Source organism: Xyrauchen texanus, chromosome 3 (assembly GCF_025860055.1).
Source record: "Xyrauchen texanus isolate HMW12.3.18 chromosome 3, RBS_HiC_50CHRs, whole genome shotgun sequence".
Taxonomy (NCBI): Eukaryota; Metazoa; Chordata; class Actinopteri; order Cypriniformes; family Catostomidae; genus Xyrauchen; species Xyrauchen texanus.
This window is the reverse complement of record NC_068278.1, coordinates 45293294-45316642: the sequence shown is the minus strand read 5'-3', so window position 1 is coordinate 45316642 and position 23349 is coordinate 45293294. Positions and strand designations below refer to the sequence as shown.

Here is a 23349-nt window from a genome sequence, read left to right as displayed (position 1 = left end):
CTCTTCCTGGCTGATCTGACTAGTGTGTCTGAGTCCTCACAACCAGTAGCATATGCAGGAAAGTATGCTTGCCACTACAGTACTAGTATGTGTTTTTGGACATGAACACTGGGGCCTGGTGTCCTGTATACAAAAACACTGGTGTCAATGTCTTCCCTAAAATCTAATTTGTTTCTAAATAAAAGAGTTTGAATAGTTTCGTTTTGAAAGGTCTTGTAAGTTCACACTGTGTTGTGTGACATTTGAAGATTTTTTTCTGTTTGTCATCTCACCACTTTTGTAGATGTGGTAAAATAATAGTTCTAATGGAAGGTAAAGTAAAGAAAAAACGTGTCTACTCTTTCTTTCGGGGGCGCTGTTTCTCATCAGAAAGGGTTTGATTCATTAGAATGCACTCGGTGCTGTAGGTAGAGATGCTTTAGTGATCAGAAGAGAGAGACGGATGTCGACGGTCATACCGTGATGCTTCTACTCGCGTGTCTCCGGCGCTGCGCGCGGCTTCTCTACTGGATCCCAGTTACGATCATTATCATGGTCGTGATGTGGTCATACTACGCATATGTTGTGCACTTCTGTTGGAGTGAGTAACTTTTTCGCAAATTATCTGATAAAATTATACAATATTTTCTAGGTAGAGGAAGAGATTTTCAATGGCCAACCAATATATTTAAAGTAATTGGTCAAAAGTCTTCCTACCGAAGCCGTTTTAAATGTTATTGAGCATCAATTATGAATCATTCAAATTAAACTAATTTGTTAGTCAATGTAGATGTAAAGTAAACCTTTACAAAGATCTGTTGACTCTTGTTTATATTTGTGCCACAGGTCTGCTTACCTGTGCGACGCAAAAAGGTACGATATAATTGTATTTTCTATAAAGTCTTTGTTGTAGACATTTTTTATTAAAAATGTGTGAAATTTAGGTTTTAAAGTACAAAACTGTCAAAACCTCCACCCCGCTTTTTTATTGTTGTTTATATATTTATAACTTGACCATCCTCTTTCTTTTATTTTCACTCAGTGTCGTTCCTTTGCCTGTTCCACGTGTGTTTTGGAATGTTTTCGTGGTCATTTTGGAAAGCAGTTTCCACTCCACCATCCTCTCCTTCTGTGGAGGTACAGTAGCAGAATATACTGATGGTTTAGCCAAGCTAATGTTTTTCCTGAGTCATACCTGTTTCAACATGTCATTTTATTTTTGTGGCTTCAGTCTTGGAGTTAGTTCACCCAAAAATGAAAATTATCCTATAATTTACTCACCCTCAAGCAATCCTAAGTGTATATGACTATTCTTTCAGCCAAACTCAATCGCAGTTATATTAAAAAATATTCTGGCTCTTTCAAGCTTTATAATGGTTTTTGTACTATGGAGTATATGGTACCTTAGATTTTAAAGCCCAAAAAGCACATCCATCCATCAAAAAAGTAATCCATATGGCTCTAGGTGGTTAATTCAAGGCCTTCTGAAGCGATGTGTTTTTGTCCAGAAAAATATCCATATTTATAACTTTATAAAATATAATCACTGCCTTCCGGTAATGGCCGTCTACACGTTCACAAGAGAGTCGAGTTCTGGCATATGACATAGGCGTATTAAGCTCCGGTGAGAAGTGATGAATGTGGAAGCGCAGAGGATAGAGTAAAACAAACCACTGGTCACGAATTAGAAGACAACAATGAGGATTTTTAAAGAAAATCTGCACTGCTCTTACTCTTTAGTTATAAATAAGGTGATTACTGTAAATGTAGGTTTCCATGTAAGTTAAAGATAATACTAAAAGAAAATTAACCAAATAAAATGGTTTGTATTTTGTGTCTTGTATTTCTCTTTAAGATGCAATGCAAACTAAGTAGATTTGAAATGGGTGTCATGGCTGGGGGCCTTGGTTGACACTTAAAAGTACTCCAAAGTAATATTAGTTATTTTTAACATATATCTATTACCATAACTTCCTATTTTATAAAAATGAAATATAAACTATTTCGAGAAAAAATGTCATTCACAATCCTGATGATTTCGCCATGAGAATGTGTTGGTCAAAGCCTTGTATATTTAGGTTGGAGTAATTTCCACAAGACACCAATCAGACGCGTTTCTTAGATACTAAGCACAGCCCTTCAATAGGATAACAGACATTAAAAAAATAAATATGCTTAAAAACAAAACCGTCAACATCATCAAAATCTGAGAGGTAAAGTCAGATAGAACAGTATTTTGTGGTTCGTTATTTGATGTTGCTGTGTTTTTCACCCTTAGATGCATGTTTTATTAATATCTCTTTTTGTTTCTGTATCATCACATGAGTAAAATGTATAAATTTGAATATAAACTAAGTAAAAGCAATAGAAGAAATAAAAACACCTATAATGCCTAAAACAGCATGTGGGTAGTGATGTAACACATAGCTGCTCATAAAATCATCGTGATGTATGCATTCAGGTGTATTAACCAAGTACAAAACAAGAAATATGAGAGCAATAATAACACTAAAAAAACAATAGATATGGTGTAATAGTACATTTACAAAGGCATGAAATAATGTAATGTTGTTTAATGAGGTGCAAATTTAGCCTACCTCTATTTCATAAATTAATTCCAAGGGCTAAATTCTTTAGTTTGACCTTAAATTTCAACTACCGGTTATTTAAATCTACACTTTAAAAAATCTAAAGAAAAAAAAAATTACACATAAAATATATCAAATATCAACTTTAGAAAAATCAAACCAAACATTAATTTACAAAAGGTTGCCTAACTCGCTCTTAGATGAAGTCTCATATGCAGGCTATAAAAAAATTGTAATCTGTCGATGCATTTAAAATAAATAAAGAACTGAAAAGGACATCGAATTTTAAACATAGGCCTGTTTACGTTAAAATGAAATGTGTTTTAAATGGCAGCTTTTTTTAATCTGCAGAGATTTATTCATTTTTTATTCATGGGACAATCAAAAAGTAAACAAGTTTCTGCCCAAAAATGCTCACAGTAAATAATACAAATATTCTTGATATTTCACAGAAAATTTGCAAAGAAATTATGCAAGGAAAGGGAACAAGGATGTACAATTTTATAAAAGAGAAGAACCCATAGATGCAGAGAGTCCCTGCAGCGTTTACAATAACAGTGATTGGACGAATACTGTAGAAATGTCGCCAAGCAAACCATATTTGTTTGTCTTTTGTCTTCACATGTAAATGTAAACCGCTCTGGTCGTCTCGATCCGTTCAGCCTCCCGCCGCCTTTCTCAAAGAAAACTAAATCTTCTGCTACAGAGGAACCATGTAAAACTGCCTTTCATTACATGAAAAAACAACAAACAGTTTTTATAATGACTGGAAAGGAGAGGAACTGCTGCTTTCCTTAAACATGAAGAAAAGAGTGTTATGCTGCAAAACCAGTCAAATGCATTTCAGCACCAAAGGAAATTAATTTGAAATCCTCTTGGCTCAAATATCTGAGGGGGCACGTGCCCCTTACTTTGAATGGGCATGACACCTCTTGCTACAATGGTAATGTCTCTTTAAGAGTACTGACCGTGTCGTTTGAGTACTGACGCAGGTGTTTACGGTTGGGCACACATTGCACAGTAGTTTTTTTTTTAATCTCATCCTGAACTAATTGTAAACAACAAAGAATATTAAAAGAGACCTTATTCATAAAAAATGCATGGATCTCATCTTCGGACACAGAATGAGCAAAACTTTACACTGGTCTTTAGCCATGCTGTACATGTGATGTTGTGAAAACAGCCTGTGAAAAAATGTAAGCATATTCAGAGTTGACCGTCAAATGCAATGTAAATGTAATTATGGCATATCATGGCTCAGCTTAAGCGATGGTGACAGTCATGACAACTCAGGACCCACTATAGCCAAATAAGGTAAATTTCCATAGTGTGTTGCGTGCTCATGAGACGCAGCATACAGAGAAAAATCTCAGTTCTAAAGTTCTTCTTTGACAGAACTCAATCACTGGTGAGTGAAATCTGAAAATGTACCTGCTAGTGGCTAATAGACAGTTTTTAGTCGCATAGCGCAACATTTGGTTGCATATGCAGGTGATTTATTCACAATGTAGAGGGCTGTCCCAAGTATGGAAATGTAGGGGTGGGCTTTAGGGATAGGGACCAATCAGGTAGCGGGAGTACGAATCTGTTGGGGAGTCAGGTTTCAGCACAACACTGGTAAGAATGCCGGTAAAGGTGTGTACATGCAATGTGAAATCAGGGTAATGGGCAAAAATCTACCCATGTCAATTGGTTTATTCTTAAGCCATTTATGACCTTACACCAATAAAGGAAAGCAGTTTAATGTGTTTACATGGCCACACACATTGAGCGTGTTTACATTCATACACTGATTATGCTCAATAAGCTGACATCATGTGTGGTCATGTCATCACATTAAACCACTTTCCTTTATATGGTGTAAAGGTCATGAATGGCTTATCCAATGTACACAAGAGTTGAGCACGTGTCTTCACGGTTTGACCTCAAAAGCAGAGGATAACTTGATTATTTCAAATCTCATGTAAATGCAGTTTCCTTGCTTTGTTGGATTTTTTAAATAAGTGGATTTTTGGGAGTTATCAGCATATTGCTGTGCATGTAAACGGGCTCATTATAGGCTTATCAAGCATAATCGGTGTGAGAACGTGCATGTAAACACGCTCATTGTTTCACGCTCAAAAGTATGGCCACAATAATGCATGTTAAAATAATTTTAGTGTGATCAAATCGCTTTTGTATTTTACAAATTTGTTGCTATGATGACGTTATGCTGCAAAACCGGAAAATTATGATTTAAATAACTTTACAGCTCAAATAGTACATGAGTGTAAATAGAAGAATTTATGTAAGTGCTTTTAAAAAATAAGCTTCACATTTCTGCCTTTTAAACCCTCCATAAAATTGGCCCATTCACTTCCATTGTAAGTGCCTCACTGTAACCTTGATTTTTGCTTCTTCTTTTGTTAAAGAAGGGGGAGGAGTCAATTATTTTTGGTGTTAATCAACATTATTTCACAAATGCTGTCAATTGAGCTTAACTTGTTTTAAACCTGGAATATTCCTCGTTAGAGCTGTTCTTTGAAACCATATATAGTTGAGAGTCCAGTTATGTTTTAAAATGCTACTAAAGTGATATTTTACTATGAAACACTTGTTAAAATTCCCACCTCAAAAATTCACCAATCTGTTGGTGAAATTAAAGTCTGAATGATGTGTGCTTTAATGGGTGCAGTACCCCCGGCCATCTAAATAAACAAGGCTTTGGAATATATGGTGATTGATTAGTGGTATTATTTAAAAAGAAAAAATAGCTGAATATATATACACTCACCTAAAGGATTATTAGGAACACCTGTTCAATTTCTCATTAATGCAATTATCTAATCAACCAATCACATGGCAGTTGCTTCAATGCATTTAGGGGTGTCGTCCTGGTCAAGACAATCTCCTGAACTCCAAACTGAATGTCAGAATGGGAAAGAAAGGTGATTTAAGCAATTTTGAGCGTGGCATGGTTGTTGGTGCCAGACGGGCCGGTCTGAGTATTTCACAATCTGCTCAGTTACAGGGATTTTCACGCACAACCATTTCTAGGGTTTACAAAGAATGGTGTGAAAAGGGAAAAACATCCAGTATGCGGCAGTCCTGTGGGCGAAAATGCCTTGTTGATGCTAGAGGTCAGAGGATAATGGGCCGACTGATTCAAGCTGATAGAAGAGCAACTTTGCCTGAAATAAGCACTCGTTACAACCGAGGTATGCAGCAAAGCATTTGTGAAGCCACAACACGCACAACCTTGAGGCGGATGGGCTACAACAGCAGAAGACCCCACCGGGTACCACTCATCTCCACTTCAAATAGGAAAAAGAGGCTACAATTTGCATGAGCTCACCAAAATTGGACAGTTGAAGACTGGAAAAATGTTGCCTGGTCTGATGAGTCTCGATTTCTGTTGAGACATTCAGATGGTAGAGTCAGAATTTGGCATAAACAGAATGAGAACATGGATCCATCATGCCTTGTTACCACTGTGCAGGCTGGTGGTGGTGGTGTAATGGTGTGGGGGATGTTTTCTTGGCACACTTTAGGCCCCTTAGTGCCAATTGGGCATCGTTTAAATGCCACGGCCTACCTGAGCATTGTTTCTGACCATGTCCATCCCTTTATGGCCACCATGTACCCATCCTCTGATGGCTACTTCCAGCAGGATAATGCACCATGTCACAAAGCTCGAATCATTTCAAATTGGTTTCTTGAACATGACAATGAGTTCACTGTACTAAAATGGCCCCCACAGTCACCAGATCTCAACCCAATAGAGCATCTTTGGGATGTGGTGGAACGGGAGCTTCGTGCCCTGGATGTGCATCCCACAAATCTCCATCAACTGCAAGATGCTATCCTATCAATATGGGCCAACATTTCTAAAGAATGCTTTCAGCACCTTGTTGAATCAATGCCACGTAGAATTAAGGCAGTTCTGAAGGCGAAAGGGGGTCAAACACAGTATTAGTATGGTGTTCCTAATAATCCTTTAGGTGAGTGTATATGCCGTGAATAATTTCTGGCCATTTTTTATTGATTTTTGAAGTTTTATCCAATTTCTGAAGCATGTTCTTCATCCAGGCTTTTTTGATCCCATATACAGAAAAGGCAAGCTCTGCCACTCGTGTTGACCCTCTGGAGAGTTGTCGTCCATGAAACTACCAAAGTAGTACCAAAAATTACCATGGTCATTTGGACATGGAGCTTGGCACTACCATGGATTTTTGGACGTGTATCATGGTAGGACCATGGTATATATCAAAGGACCATTGTATTACCCTCTATTACTGCCACAGTACTTTATTATCAGAAATTATTCCTGCTTGAGCAAAGCTGCTGTGCCTGCTTGCTTATCTCCCCATAGTTAGAAAGCGATGAAGAGTAGACTTGTACTCTTACGGTTGTCAACCCATCCACCTGCGAGTTATTCAAGTCAGGTATATCATACTTGACAAATTAGCATAAAAGAAACCCCTCTCCCTCTCAGAGCACAGGCAGCTAATTTACTAATTTGTGTGTGTTCAGTTTCAGCTCTGTTCTTCAGACTCACTCCCTTATGAGCATGACGATGGTGGTATGGAAAAGTGTCTTCTGGAAACCTCCTGGAAGTTTCCAGTTCACACACGTACAGAGAGTGGAGGTCAGGAAACCCATCAGCACTGTAACAGATAAACATGACAATGTGAAGTATAAATTACATCACAGAACTCAACTGGGCCCAGTTCAAATGTAACACAACTCGCACTGAACCTGTAAACATCAACCTGCTTCATTACCACTGTCATTGAGGGATGTCACTGAACTCCAGATCACACCAGAGAGAACGAGGCACTGTTCCAAAACCTAATGAGTTGCCTTCGTATGTAGCATTTTAAGGCATGATATGTGCACTCCCAACGCAAATGCTGTAGAAAGCCAAATTCCAAGGAAGCTTGCATGTTTCCTTTCCAGAGAATGCAATCCCATAACACCTTGTGACGAGCTCTGAAAAAATCCATCCCAGATTGTGAACAAAACGAAGAACATTTTGATTATAGTTATAATTTATTCAGTCCCAAAAAGTATTAAAAATTGTTCAATCAAATAAACAAATTTGCAATACCCAGTATTGCTGCCTATGGGGTGTGTTCCAGATATGTCACTTGTTGCTGTAGAATGTAGCTGTCTATGTAGGCTGTAGACAGCAAGGCAGCTCGCTAGGTTTTGGTACAGAGTCTGCCATTAATGCACTTCAAGTTGGTTTGGATAAAAAGCATGTGCTGAACGGCAGCTAGATAATATTTACCACATCTGGTCTATCTATCACTAAACTGATCTAGCACATCAGACAGGGAATGTGCTGATAATACACAGATCAGTATATGTGTATTGTCCGAAGAGATCTATTATGAGTCCAATGTGTCTCTCATAACGTTGTGTGAATCCCTCTTTTTATTTATTTTTTGTATTTGAATGAAAATGTCCTTTAAATTTGTCATTCATTAATTGTAGTCAGTTTTATATTTTTAGTCAACAAAACTTTTTAGTTTATCATTGTGCAAAATGGCAAAAAACTTTAATCAAATATTCAAACATTAAGAAAAAAGTATAAATATTTATACATTTAAACATGTATCAAACATAAAAAGTACAACTGTCCTTGTTGTGAAAACAAGCTCCTGAAATAATAGCATATAATGAATATACTTAAGTATTAGCTTATTTTTTAGAAGTAACTTTAATGTGAATTCTTCATGCTTTACAGATTTTTATTTTTATTTTCCGCATTTCCAGTTTTTGCAGTTTTGGATATTGCATTGTGTGTGTAGCATGTTTTTAATGGAAACGGCATATTCACAAGTTACACATCCTGACATGCATAACTGAGTTTAAGTTCACCTGTCCATTCGCTTCATTTTCTGTACACATGTATGTTGTAATATTACATATATGTTGTTGTTTTGTGAGGTAATTAAACAGTTTGTAAAGCGGTACAAAAAGGAAGGGGTAGGGTTGGGCTTTAGGGATAAGGCCCAATCAGGTAGTAGGGAGTTCGAAGTTCGAATCTGGCAGGCAGTCAGATTTCACCATTGTTTAATTCTTTCTGTTTACACAGCTCAGGCTTGCCCCGACATAGTGGATAATAGATTAGGCCTATATGAATCAAATATTTCTAGATGTTTCTTTGTCTGTCTACTGTTAATATCTTTCAGTATTATTTTCTCATATTTTCGTCAATCTTATGTTTTAATTAAAACATGTTTTAATTTGTCTCGTCTTCGTTATGGTTTACGAAATCAGAAAACCCTTCGTTTTTGTCAGTAATTTTTTTGTGGAGATTAATACTTCTACTGGGAAACTATTCCACAAACAAATCCAATATTTTACCAGAATGGCTAGTAGAATTATTTATTCAAAAGTAAAAAAGTTTTTTTTTTCATTTGTAAGTTAAAGCCATTTTGAAGTATGCGATAAAGACCAAGTAAATTAAGTCCTTTTGAATTGATAGGAATTCTCACAGATTTCTGTTAACTACAAGATTTTCTAGCTGAAGATAAGTAGATGAATGAACACCTTCATAGATGCAACAATCTTGTATCAAAGAGGAACTCCATTTAGGTTAATGTTCGAGAATATTTATTTATTTATCTGGTTGTTTGTGTGTGTTCATCTCAGCTATCAGGTTCTGTCATCTCTGCCGATTGATAAAACCAGATCGCTGCCATCACTGTTCTGTCTGCCAAATGTAAGAACCATTCTCTATCTCTCTCTACTTCTTTCCTTTGTGTGTGTGTGTGTGTGTGTGTGTGTGTGTGTGTGTGTGTGTGTGTGTCCCACCCACCCATCTACACACACTTCCCTTAATGAAAGGGAGATGTAGAAATGCGATCTGTGATAATTACAGGATGTTGTTGAAGGGCTTGGTCACGATTATTTGAGTGGACCGAGTGAATCTTCTCAAATGAGTTGCGGCCCTAGTCAATATCAGGTTCCCAGGCCTTTGATTAAAGTCCAGGTTTGTGTGTGTGTGTAGAGAGAGAGAGTTGGAGTGTGTGTGTCTGATTACACTGGGGATTTTATTATTATTTAATGAGAATAGTTCCTGCGCCCTGAGCACTCTCTCCCTCTCTCTCTGTAGATGTGTACTAAAGATGGATCATCACTGCCCCTGGTTTGTAAACATACTGTTTTAAGGCTCGTAACATTAGTTGACCATTTGTTAATGGTGTTTTTTTATTTTTAAAGAGTGACACCTGTTCTCTTGTTCTGTGTGTGTGGTGTGCGAGAATGTTCAGGTTGAATAACTGTATTGGATTCTCCAACTACAAGTTCTTCATGCTCTTCCTACTCTACTCATTCCTGTACTGCCTTCTCATCGTCACCACCGTTACACCGACTTGCATCAATCTGTGGCTGGTGGGTGATCTCTGTTTGAGGATGTCCAAGATGAGATGGAAAAATAATTATAGAATTTAGCTTGAAATGCATGTGCCAAGTTCTTAGATATTATTGAAAAGTTTTTGTTCTATTCATGTCAGTTTTTAAAAATAGTTCCCGGTAACTATTTTTATTATAATTTTAAAATGAGTTTTGACAACCTGATCTGATTTGATATATTTAGGGCAATTACTGACCTTGACGAACAGTCATGAGGGTCTACAAGGGATGTCTCTTTGATAATGTTTCCTGTTCAATGAGTTTCTTATGTTTCCTGCATGTGCAAAGTTCTAAACTACTACTATTTAAAAAAAAAAAAATATATATATATATATATATATATATATATATATATATAAAATAAAAATGTCAGGAATTGTATTCTTTTATTTCTTTATGTTCTCAGGAGAGTTACACTACCTTGACTTGTCAACTTGAATCCCTGCAATATCAAAATTAATTCAAAAATTAAAACAAAGACCTTTTCACAATGGCCTTGACACCAAAAAATAAGCATCCCATCAGTGACCCACACATAGTTTTTATTAAATCAAATTTATTTTATTTAACATTATAATGTGTTATATATTTTTTTGCAGTTTTACATTCCAAAATTACACTGAATCACTCTTCTTTCCCTCCCCCTCTCTTTCAGGGCAAGCTGTTTGATAGTTGTGTAAAACTGCATGTTTTGTTCCTGACATTGGTGTCAGCCATGTTTGCTGTGACCCTCTGTTTTCTGCTGCTCTTCCACATCTGGCTGCTTGCCAACAACAAAACCACACTTGGTAAAACCTGCATCTATTACATGAGCATACACATTATTAGCACAGTAGTGTCTTAAATGTAGTGTTCATCTTTTGTGTGTAGAACAGAAGTTCTATAATAATCATAACTCTCTAATTTCTACCTTGCTCTCAGAGTGGTTGTCAGTCCCTTTTTTTGTGGACGGGCCAGATAGTGAGGCATTTGATGTGGGCAGCCAAGCAAACTTCGTGCAGGTGTTCGGAAAGAAAAAGAGACTCTGGCCATTTCCAGTATTCAGCAGGTCATTTCTTTTTTCTGACCCTCCACACCTGCTGTCTTTGCAGATTTTACTATTATGATGTTTCAGTTATTTATTCATTTGATCAGTAACTTGCATGTGTTTATGATGAGTAATAGTTTTAAAAACTTAACTGACTATATATAACCATTGGGCCTTATTTATGAAAAAGTATGATTTTCTGTGTAACATTTATGTAAAACCATTTGTACATAAATTGTCCAATTGAACAGAATGTGACCGTTTGTGTATGAATGGATTTATGACCGATTAACACACATCTGTTCTGTTTGTGTTTCAATGCTTGAAAAAGGCCCATTGTGCTGCATTGTGTTTGAGTGCACAAAGCGCTGCCCTAAGACCGAGTGCAACATCTTATCCAATTGTTGTGACAGCGCTAATTCTAAGTGCAATTATTGTGCCTGCGTAAGTGGAAGGGTTTGCACAATCTGTGTTTGTTTGCGTGCAAACTGTAGGTGTATTTTTTGTAAATGAAGTGCCGCAAAGCTCAATTTACAATTTTCCTGAGAAATAGGTCAATGCGCAAAGACGTTTCAAAAGCACTTCTGTTTTCAGCGCAAGGTTCAAACTCCGTTCCTGCATTTGCAGTTTGGAGATTATACCAACAGGTGGTAATAAAGTCAATTTCCAAACTATAAAGTGGAACATCAAATTATGTCCATGACGATCACTGTTTTTGCCGTTTAAGAAATGATTATTTATTTAATTTGTGTTAACTATTTAGGTCATGGTTTACTTTTCAATTATTTTTATATTTAAAATTGTATTCTCATTTGTATTGATATTTTTCCACCTGTTGTCAGAGTGATTTTTAAGTCACTGCAAAAGGGGCCATTGGAAGAAGTTGGCGAGAGTAAAATGTTTGGATTTGGTATGATTTTTTTTTTTTAACACTTTATTATTATTTTATTTTAGTTTCATTTGAAGTGTATTTTGAATTTAGAAATATTCTAGGTAAAATATTTTGTTTAAGAAAATGACATTTTTAAAAATCAAAATCAGTCGGTGTGTTTTGATACAATAACGGTTAATAATTTGTGTGTCAGTAGATGAAAATGATTAATAATACATACATGCTGTATAACTTAATGGAGTGTAAATACAAATCTTGAGGAGAACCACATTTTCCATGCATATAAAAGGAGCGTGTCCTTGTCATAGTCCTCGTTAGTGCACAAAAGAACAGAAGCCCATATTTCCATTCTTCTAATTAATTTCATACTACCAACTACTTATGAATGTGCTGTCTTTATTTATATCACTGGTGCTTCAGGGAATGGACTATATAATAAGATGCAGACGTCGCCGGAGAAGAACCTCAGAATTAAATTGCACTTGGACCCTGCGCACAATTTCGCTAAACCCACTTGCACCTAGACTTAGCGTATGTTTTCACGAAAATACAAAAACTTCCTGGCCATGGACTTTGCATGTATGACTTATGGCCTAGGGCTAGCACTCTTAAAATAGGGCCCTACATTTTTCAAGCAGATTGATCTATGGGTTCAGATGGAAATCACAGTATTGATGAAATTCAAAATTTACCATAATAAAAATGGTAAAAATTATTTTTTTATTTGTTTTCACACCGTGCCAGATTGACAGTTACTATGGCTTGTTTGCTTATTGTCTCTTATCTATCCATCACAGTCAAGGGGATGGACATTCGTTCCTCTTGAGATGGCAGATGCCGACTCACAATCGTGCAGTGATGAATGGGAATGGGAATTGTGACTTGGAAGAGATAGTGGGTAAGAAATATCAATAATTATGGAATAATGTTTCAAAATTCAACACCCAAGTTTGTTGATTGGTTAATCACAGCTTAGTAGTTATGAGTTAGTACTGTAGTCAGGGTGGTTTTGTAAATCTTTTATTTAGAGGGGGACTGAATTTATCCCAGTTCTCACGCTGTCTCTGAAGGTGATCTCCTCCCTGCCTCTGTCATTAACTTAAGTGTGCTATCACAAAGAGTAGGATTACGAACCACACATACCCTGATATTCCTCCACTCATGCAATATGCACTCTAAATTGCCACAAAATACCTAGAATATTAGGATTTCCTTAATATCTTGAAATGTGTACATGTTTTTTTTAAAAGAGATGTAGAATTCCTTGTTATAAGTATTTAATTTAGCCATTTTGTGAAGAGTTGGGATGGGGAGGCTTGAACTGCAAGTTTACGCTGCCCCCTGGAGGCAAAGCCAGGACTGCACAACCTCATCATGAATTTTGATTAGAGTCATTTGTCTTTCTGTTCTCACTTTAGTCTCACCTGAGGGTGTCTGTTACCATGGCAGAAGATGACTAGCAGTAATGAAATAAGGTATGATAAGCGCTTGTTCTTCTTTTCAGGGACGCTTTCACATCAGCTGTGTAAAGGTGTTCAAACGTAGTAGAAATTGAACTATTCACTCATACTATCTCTTAACTTTGTTTGCCTTTCTAGGTTGCCAGAATGTGTCATTGCCACTGTAAGTCTCTGGACTGAGGCAATTTCTAGAAAGATCTCAATCACAGGTTAAGCTTTCAGGAGCGGCAGGCAGCCCTCTGGGAGAAGAGAGGGTCAACACCTGCCTGTGTGATCAGTTTTCACCTGGAACACTTCCTGCAGGAGAGATCAGGTCTCCAAAACCTCTCTTTTACTGATCAGAGTGTGAGAGAGCATTATCGGGTGTCTTTGCTGAGTGATAATGTCTTAAGTTTATTATTTTGTGATATAAATTTGATTTCTGGAGATCTTGGGTGTTTTACTGTTTTTGAGAGTGGATTCTCGCTTTATGACGTGGCATGTTTCCAATCACAATTAGTTAAAATATCTTCAAAGAGCTGAAGCTGTTGTGTAAAAATAATACTAAAGGACAAATTGTTTAATACAAAATATTTTTATTTGTATTTTCTTTTTTGCATCACTCTACCATGTTTAGAAAACATAGATTTTTCTCAATATTCAACAATCTTGATGGGGTCAGGGTCATGTGAACAAAAATACACCAAATGATCCAAAAACATTATCAGACAGAATACATAATAATAATAATAATAATAATAATAATAATAATACAGAGACCAGCCCCGATGAACCAATCACACACAGACACGCTGTGGGCTGGCCAGGCTTTCCTGGATGGGTGATAAACACACGCAAACCGATTCAACTGAATCAAGTTATTGATGGTGTCAGTCTGTGCCAAAATACCGCTGGCCGAAATGTGTCGGAGCAACAGCATGGACTTCAGTTGTCAGTATAGTGATATCAGGAAACTCCTGAATAATGGACCGTGCACCTGCAAATAGACATTTTGGCTACCATTTAAAGGAATATTCTGGGTTCAGCATAAGTTTAGCTCAATCAACAGAATTTGTAGCATATTGTTGATTACCACAAAACATAATTGTAATTTATCCCTCCTTTTCTTTAACCCTCGTATGGGATTAAAAAATGGGCTATACTCCCGTCTATTTTTTTTATGATAAAATTATACCATTTCTTCTTCCCTGAAGTAATAACATTAAAATTAAGCATTTCTTTTGGGATTTTTTTGTATGCTATTTTTATCTTATTTACATGTACATTTTTACATTTTACCATAAATGTATTAAATTTTAGTACAGTAAAAACCAACTTCTGAAGGCAGATTGCCACCATCTGGATAACAAAATATAAATAACATGGTCTCCTGAACAGTAAAGTGTTTCACCATGGTGCTGCTACAGAATGAACTGTGAGCAAGACTCGACAAGGCCACATTTATTACTTAGAGCTGTTGGAAAATGTCTTTGTTTCCATAACAGAAAGATGCAGTGTTTTTTTCTGGAAGATGAGGCACCTGCATCTAAGTGTAAACTTTCCCACAGTGGAATAGGTATCATTTCGCACATTGGGGTCCCTCAGAATTTGTTTATATGTGTGTGTTCTGTGTTCTCACACACAGGACGCGGAAAGCGGAAAAAGCACTGCACGGCTGCCGCTCACTCTCTCGTAGTGTAAGTGTTTTGTGCAGTCAAGCTGGTGCTTGCGTCATGGTTTCAGGGCCGTTGCCATAGTTACAATCAACAACAATCCATAGCGCTAAGTCACCTACACGCACACAGCAGCAGCAGCAGACTTGCAATGTATGTGAGATAAATATTCTGCACCTATTTTACCTCACCTTCACTGAGAAGTGCCCAGGAAACACACTTTATTTGTATAATGAAAATGCAGATGGACCAAACAGATTTTAATCTGGGATCACGTTTAACTGCGTATATAGTTCATATAGTAGTTAAATAAAATCAGTAGGAAACATGATAAAAAAAAATCAAGTAAAAAGGGCTTTTGTGTTTATTGTTGATTTGGGCCTGTCATCTGCTGCAAGAGAACCTGATGCAATTATTTTTTGCATTGTTTAACAATACACGCAATTATCATTTGTTTTTATTTATAATTTCAGTAGAACTGAGAAATATATTGTGTATGTTTTATTAGCATAGACTTCATAACGCCCACTGAGTTCTGTTAAGTTCATTTTGTTCAGTTCAAGTTAAATTTCATTTTACACTTTATTTTACGTGGTAAACCACGTTAGTACTCATAATTTAAAAGATACCATATTTTTATCTCTTGCGGTGCCTGCTGCAAAGAGCCGTGCATGTTAAAACGGCAGGATTTTGGGCGTGCTTGCATGCGCTAGCGCCTTTCCTTTAAAATGTACTAGACACTTGCGTTTGCCGCCATCCCGTGTGTAACAGCCTTTAGTCTCACCCATTTATTTCTCTGTGTTTTATGTTGCGTGTTCTGCCTCCTGGGTGTTTTAGTCTCACTCATTTATTTCTGTGTGTGTGCATGCGTGTGTGTTATTGTCTCACCCCCTCATTTCTGAGTGTGTTTAGCATTGTGGCTGATATATTGGTTTTATTTGACAAATTTCAACAGTGTTTCCCATTAATTGACTAGAGTCTGGCAGTCCGCCATGGGCTCATAATGAACCGAAAACATTTCTACACTTCTCAACTAAAATATTTTTGCCCTTCTCAGTTACATATAAGTTGCCTAATACAGCTTTAAGAGCACAAAATTGTTTACAAGAGCACAACACTAGCCTCTTAATTTTGCACCAGATTGAAGTATTTAACTTTTAAATGTACAAAATTAATACGGGGGAGCATGCCACTGAACCTCCCTAGAAGGCCGGAGGTCCACCCCCCATAGTCTCACAAAATCCTGTGAAAAACACCGAAAACAATTATCTGATATAGTCTCACCAGTTCATTTTTGTGTGTGTGTACAGATTGATTGATTGTATTTGACAGATAAAACATTTTTTTTTTATGTGTTATGGTCTTTTTTCATTTTCAATGGTTGGTCAATTTTGACCATGAAGAGAAGTCTTTTTTTTAATGGCCAAATTTCTTCCAAATGTTCAGATAGCGTGGAGGAAAAGAAAAAGTGATTCCAATCAAAAATGACCATAAGAGGGTAAAAAAAAAAAAAATTGAGATTACTGAGATGTACTTAAAGGGGGCAATTTTTGGAGGTTTTAAAAGGTAGAATTTACAAGTTTATAATTTTATAAAAGCACTTAAATTCTTTTGTTAAAACTCGGGTTTTATTTGAGCTGTAAAGTTGTTTAAATCCTAATAATCAACATTATGCCACAAATGTTGATTTAGCTGAATTTGTATTGAACCCGGAATATTCCTTTAAGCAATGGAGATTCATTATTCATATATTTGTACACTTAGCAGTAGCTTTCAATTCCATTCCATACACAAATTTTATGGAAAAGTTGCATCATTCCAAAAGACCAACAAGGCATATAACTGAGATTGTCCAGGGTCATCATAAAGGTTTATCCTACGTGCCTTGTTTATAACTGTACAATATCACATTCAAAAGCAACACATTTGCAGCTGAAGACAAAATTATTAGCCCTCTTTGAAATATTTAGTTATTTTTCAAATAATTCCCAAGTGCTGTTAAATGGAGCAAAGTTTTTTTTTTTCAACATTGCATTTCTAAACATAATAGTTTATTATGGCATCTTAAAGAGTGTTTATAATACAAATAGAAACAAAATTATAACCAAGAATAAAAAAATCTACAGGTCAAAATTATTAGCCCTCTGATGTTAATAGTAAATAGTGCTTTATAACAGCCTTTAGTCATTTGTTGTATTTCTCAACAAGTTTTAGGCATTTCTGAGTCGCGCAGCCCATCTCTCAAACTCCTCCAGATTTGTTGGTCTCCTGTCATGGACTCTACTCTTCAGTGTGGCACACAGATTTTCTAAGGGATTCGTGCAGGCCAGTCAAGGACGTTCACTTTGCTTGTTTGGAGGTAGTTCTTCACCAGAAGTGAGGTATGCTTTGGGTCGTTATCATGCTGGAAGACGAAATGTTGACCCAAACCAAGTTTTGTTGCCGATTGCCTTTCAAAATCTGCTCGTAGTCTTCCTTTTTCATGATTCCTTCGACCCTGATGAGATTCCCAGTTGCTGACGCACTGAAACATCCCCACAGCATTATACTCCCACCGCCATGTTTCACTGTGGGAACGGTGTTCTTTTGGTTGAGCGCCTGTCCCTACTTTCTCTAAACATAGGCAACATCTCTATGGCCAAAGAGCTCTAGTTTAGTCTCATTTGACCAAAGGACACGTTTCCAGTATGCATAATTTTTCTCTAGGTTGTCCTTGGCAAACTTCAGTCTAGCTTGGCGGTGTCTCTTCTTCAGAAGTGGAGTTTTTCTTGGTCTGTAACCTCGCAGTCCATTCCTGTGCAGGGATCTAGTGACTGTCTTCGTTGAGACATCAATCCCAGACTTGGCTAAATCATTCACTAGTGTCTTGGCAGTTGTTCTTGGGTCTTTAGAAACTAGAGTTTTCTTTCCAAGGTTTTTGAAATCTTTCACTTCCTGCCTCTGCCAGTCTTGTTCTCCACTGTGTGGGTCTCTTCAAACTTCATGATAATACTTCTCACAGCAGTTCTTGACACCTGAAAACGCTTTGATAAACGTGTATATCCTTCTCCTGCTTTGTGAGCATTAACAATTATTTTTCTCAAGTATAAACAAATTCCTTTTGTCTTTGCCATGATGACAGTTTTATATTACATAACTAGTTATTTAGCAAGATACTAATGCTCAGTTTGAAGTGCAATTTAAAGGCATGGGGGATTAATTAGGTTAATTAGGCAAGTCATTGGATGACAGTGGTTGGTTCCGTAGCAATCTAACAGATAATTTCTTAAGGGGGCTAATAATATTAACCTTAGCAGTTTTTTAAATAATTATTTTGTTCCAGGCAAATTTAAATAAATTAGTCTTTCTCCAGAGGAGAAATATAATAAGAAATACTGTGTTAAAATCCCCTTACTCTGTTAAACATCACTTGGAAAATATTTGAAAAATAATTGAAATTTCATAGGGGGGGCTAATAATTTTGTCTTCAACTGTATATACTATAAGCAGTAGTAGGTTTTTGTTTGAATACTAATGAAATATACGTATATTCCAGTTCCAAAAATGGCTAAATCTGTTAAATACAGCATAAACTGATGACACTGACTTGTTGCAGGTCTCAATAATTTGATGTTTAAAAGATTAGTAAATATGCATGAAGCCCACCTTATTTTGCCGTTACTAAGGTCTTTAAGAACAATTAAGACTACTGAGAGGTGTAGTGACTGTGTTTGTGTCTTACCATGTGGAGTGGAGAAGAGACTAAGTAGTATGATGTGTTTGGCCTGCAGACCGTGTTCATTCAGCACCCGCACCGCTTCGATCACAGTGTTTCCTGTACCTGAACACCCACATACATACACAATGAATTGTGTCCTCTAATATCTGATTTCAATAACTTACTGTATGGTAAAGCCTGGGTATGAAGTACTCACTAAGGATGGGGTACATGAGCAGAACCTTCCGTCTGCTGATGTCAGGTGGAAATTTTGCATAGAAAACTTTGGCCTTTTGTGTTTCCTCATCGCTCTGGATCAGAATCTTACCAATACGGATTGACCTGCAGCAGTCTCTCAGGCCCTGCTCCATGGCCTCACCTGGACATGAAATACATAGGGGTTTTTATGTACGGTACTGTGCAAAAGACTTTAGGCACATAAGATGTTTCACAAAAGCATTTTTTCTTAAGCTAGTTATTTATATCTTTCAACTTTAGTGTGTCAATAGGAAATATAAATTTTCTCTCATACATTACTTTTGCAAATAGAAAAGATTAGAATAGAAGAACAGGGAGCCCTGCAACAGATGTCAAGGCCCCAACAAAGCAATTATGCAACATTTTTCACAGTACTGTGTACAGGGCGGGCACACACACATACACTTCATAGGGCATGGTTTTTGTGTCTTAACTGTGTTTGTGTATATATTTGTGTGACTCACCACTCCTCATGATGCTAACCCCACAGTTTCCTTTTTCAAACTTAACACCCTCGTATTTGTGTCCTGCATTAAAAGCACAGAATTAAATAATTTTAAAACAAAATCTGAAATTCAAAACAGCTGCTGTTCCAATTATGGCTGCATTATACGAATATGCCTGTTACAATATACTCCAATATTAATAATAATATAACATTCTTTAAATATACAGGTTATTAGAATCACAGCAGAAGACGCAAAGGTCTCATTCATATGTATTAATCCTCCAATAGTCAAACTGTTCTGGTGTCTGAATAATGTGGAGATGAAACTGCTCAATTATTACTGTTTGCAATCAGAGTAACATGACAGGGGATCTGACATAATTCCTGGGCTTAAAGGAATATTCCGGTTTCAATGCAAGTTAAACTCAATCGACAGCTTTGTGGCATAATATTGATAACCATAAATTTTAATCAAGGTTACAGTGAGGCACTTACAATGGAAGTGAATGTGGCCAATGTTTGGAGGGTTTAAAAAGGCAGAAATGTGAAGCTATTAATTTTATAAAAGCACTTACATTAATTCTTCTGTTAAAACTCATGTATTATTTGAGCTGTAAAGTTGTTTAAATCCATAATGTTTACAGTCATTTTAGGGTTTGTTGACATTACAGCATCATGGTAGCCAAGTTGTAAAATTGGCTTTAACTTTACACAAAAGGATACCAAGTGATTTTATCAGACTAAAATCATGTTTTGTTTTTTCTCTCCAATATGGAATGCCCAATCCCCAATGTACACCAAGTCCTCGTGGTGGCGTAGTGATGAATATCAGTTACCTCCGCGCATCTTATCACATGGCTTGTTGAGCACATTACCTTACACATCCATGCACAACTCACCAGATTTTTGCTTTTTTTTTTTAAAGGAGGGGCAAGTCAAAATAAATTGTGCCATAAATGCTGTTGATTGGGCTCATCAGTGGTGATTTTTGTGTAGATTAGAGGGATGTATGTGCATGCGAGTCTGGATTGGAATAAAACATGAATTAATAGCCAAAAGAACAGACTCACCTGTTGGCGTGGTTACAGTGCATTCACTGTATGGAAGTTGATTGAGACCCTCTTCCACCACTAGCCTTATCTGAGAGCAATGCAGACAACCAATCAGAATCAGAATGAGATGTAGCAAAACAAATACAAAAAATAAAATGAAAGTCAATGTACATCCTAACAAACCTAACCAAAGTAATTTTAACAATGGTCAAGCTGATTCTTCTATATGTTCAAGCACACAGGTATAGGAAGCGTCAATGAGAAACATGCATTTGAACAGGTAAAGTCAGTTTACATACTCTTTAAGTTGAAGTCTTTAAAACCAATTTAACCACTCCACATTTCATATTAGCAAACTATAGATTTGGTCATGTCATTTAGTACATCTACATTGTGCATGACATGAGTAATTTTTCCAACAATTGTTAACAGACAGACTGTTTAACTTTTAATTGACTATATCACAATTCCAGTTGCTCAGAAGTTTACATTCACTTAGTTGACTGTAAATGAATGTTACATTTATATAGAGCATTTCTGACACTACACTCAAAGCGCTTTACATAGTGAACAGGGGGGTTCTCCTAAACCACCACCAGTGCACCACTGTGCCTTTAAGCAGCTTGGAAAATTCCAGAAAATGTTGTCAAGCCTTTAGGCAATTCACTTCTGATAGGCTAATTGGAGCCAATTGGAGGTGTACCTGTGGATGTATTTTAAGGCCTACCTTCAAATTCAGCGCCTCTTTGCTTGACATCATGGGAAAATCAAAAGTAATCAGCCAAGACCTCAGAAAAAAAAAAATTGTGGACCTCTACAAGTCTGGTTCATCCTTGGGAGCAATTTCCAAATGCCTGAAGGTACCATGTTCATCTGTACAAACAATAGTACGCAAGTATAAACACCATGAGACCACGCAGCCATCATATCGCTCAGGACGGAGACACAATATGATTCCTAGAGATGAACGTAGTTTGGCACGAAAAGTGCAAATCAATCCCAGAACAACAACAAAGGACCTTGTGAAGATGCTGGAGGAAACAAGTAGATAAGTAGATATCCACTGTAAAACGAGTCCTTTATCAACTACCTGAAAGGCTGCTCAGAAAGGAAGAAGCCAATGCTCCAAAACCGCCATAAAAAAGCCAGACTACAGTTTGCATGTGCACATGGGGACAAAGATCTTACATTTTGGAGAAATGTCCTCTGGTCTGATGAAACAAAAATGTAACTTTTTGGCCATAATGACTATTGTTATGTTTGGAGGAAAAAGCGTGAGGCTTGCAAGCCAAAAAACACCTTCCCAAATGTGAAGCATGGGGGTGGCAGCATCATGTTGTGGGGGTGCTTTGATGCAGGAGGGACTGGTAAACTGCACAAAATAGATGGCATCATGTTCAAGAAAATTATATATTGAAGCAACATCTCAAGGCAGCAGCCATGAAGTTAAAGCTCGGTCACAAATGGGTCTTCTAAATGAACAATGACCCCAAGCATACCTACAAAAAATGGCTTGAGGACAACAAAATCAAGTGGCCATCACAAAGCCCTGACCTCAATCTGCTAGAAAATTTGTGGGCAGAACTGAAAAACCATATGTGAGCAAGGAGGCCTACAAACCTGACTCAGTTACACACCAGTTCTGTCTGGATGAATGGGCCAAAACTCCAGCAATTTATTGTAAGAAGCTTGTGGAAGGCTACCCAAAACATTTGACCCAATTAAACAATGCTACTAAATAGTGTATATAAACTTCTGACCCACTAGGAATGCGCTGAAAGTAATAAAAGCTGAAATAACATAATCTCTCTTTAACTTAAATCTACTATTATACTGTCATTTCACATTCTTAAAATAAAGTAGTGATCCTAACTGATCTAAGACAGGGAATGTTTTATCCAATTAAATGTCAGGAATTCTGAAAAACTGAGTTTAATGTACTTGGCTAAGGTGTATGTAAACTTCTGACTTCAAATGTATACTGTCCTTATAGCTAAATGAAGCATGTAGAGCAATATAAGATCCCTATAGCGTAATAGATCTGTTAATCTTTCCCATTTTCTGTACCCCAACATGAACACACTATAAAGACAGAGACTGATTTACATTCATTTAAACACAGAGAAGACCACCATTCTGTACTTTTGTTTGGTATGTCTTACCAATCTATCAGCACAGAACACAAAATCACCTCTACTGGTCGATCTGAGAGAAAGAGAAAAAATTCACAATGTGACATGCTGATGCTGTTGAAATACTATACATGTTGATCTGACAGACAAGAAAAACAATGATCCAAGAGATTTACTCTTCATCTAGAATATCTGAATGTTTATTTAAAGTATATTATTAGACATATTCTGATGTTCTTGTATACGTGCAGTGATATGCAAGCTTTTGACACGTGCAGGTCTGGCCTATATGGGGATAGAAAGCCGGTTTAAACGTAGATTGGACACTCACTTGTCCCGAATGATAGTCTGAAGTTCTCGTATTTGGTCATTTAATGGCAAGAGTTTTAGCTGGGGTCCTATTTGTCGCTGGATGTCGCTCAGGGTTTGGATATGATGCGGTACTGATTCGCTCTGACAGGACTCTGTAGCAGTGCTGCTACTGCGGGCGAAGCGGACGTGCTTCGAGGCGTGCTCGGGACTCTCACTGTTGTTTAGCTGCGGTTTGTGGCACGGCATCTTCTCGATAAGATCCGTTTCCATAGGACTATAAAACCACAAGAAAAAGAAAACTCTACACGTAACTAACTGGTCCACTATATTGATGGCTGTTCCACATGCGATTTTTTTTTCTGTGAAACTATCTCGCCATGTCTGAGGCTAAGCGGAGACACATGAAGCACGACGATGTGACGGTGTAACAACAACATTGCGTCACATC

General features: G+C 37.0%; 2 protein-coding genes across 3 annotated transcripts; one reads left to right on the top strand and one right to left on the bottom strand.

Annotated features, from left to right (window-relative positions):
• Positions 1-462: 462 nt before the first annotated feature.
• zdhhc15a (zinc finger DHHC-type palmitoyltransferase 15a) lies at positions 463-13870 on the top strand. Its single transcript, XM_052095685.1, has 12 exons — positions 463-580; positions 826-852; positions 1022-1116; positions 7080-7194; positions 9210-9279; positions 9673-9705; positions 9830-9950; positions 10627-10759; positions 10893-11019; positions 12688-12788; positions 13309-13365; positions 13489-13870. Exons 1-11 carry the CDS (start codon positions 463-465, stop codon positions 13344-13346), a joined length of 978 nt encoding a protein of 325 aa, XP_051951645.1. The 3' UTR covers positions 13347-13365; positions 13489-13870.
• Positions 13871-13944: 74 nt separating this feature from the next.
• Positions 13945-23325, bottom strand: uprt (uracil phosphoribosyltransferase (FUR1) homolog (S. cerevisiae)). Of its 2 annotated transcripts, XM_052095695.1 has the most exons (7): positions 22921-23325; positions 22620-22662; positions 20476-20545; positions 19422-19484; positions 18917-19078; positions 18724-18822; positions 13945-14326 (listed from the first exon to the last, which is right to left on the bottom strand). In XM_052095695.1, the coding sequence occupies exons 1-7, from the start codon at positions 23169-23171 to the stop codon at positions 14220-14222; spliced, it is 795 nt and encodes a 264-aa protein (XP_051951655.1). In that variant the 5' UTR covers positions 23172-23325; the 3' UTR covers positions 13945-14219. The 2 variants fall into 2 exon arrangements, with proteins under 2 accessions (XP_051951655.1, XP_051951664.1); XM_052095704.1 differs by lacking the exons at positions 22620-22662; positions 22921-23325 and adding an exon at positions 21185-22578.
• Positions 23326-23349: the final 24 nt, after the last annotated feature.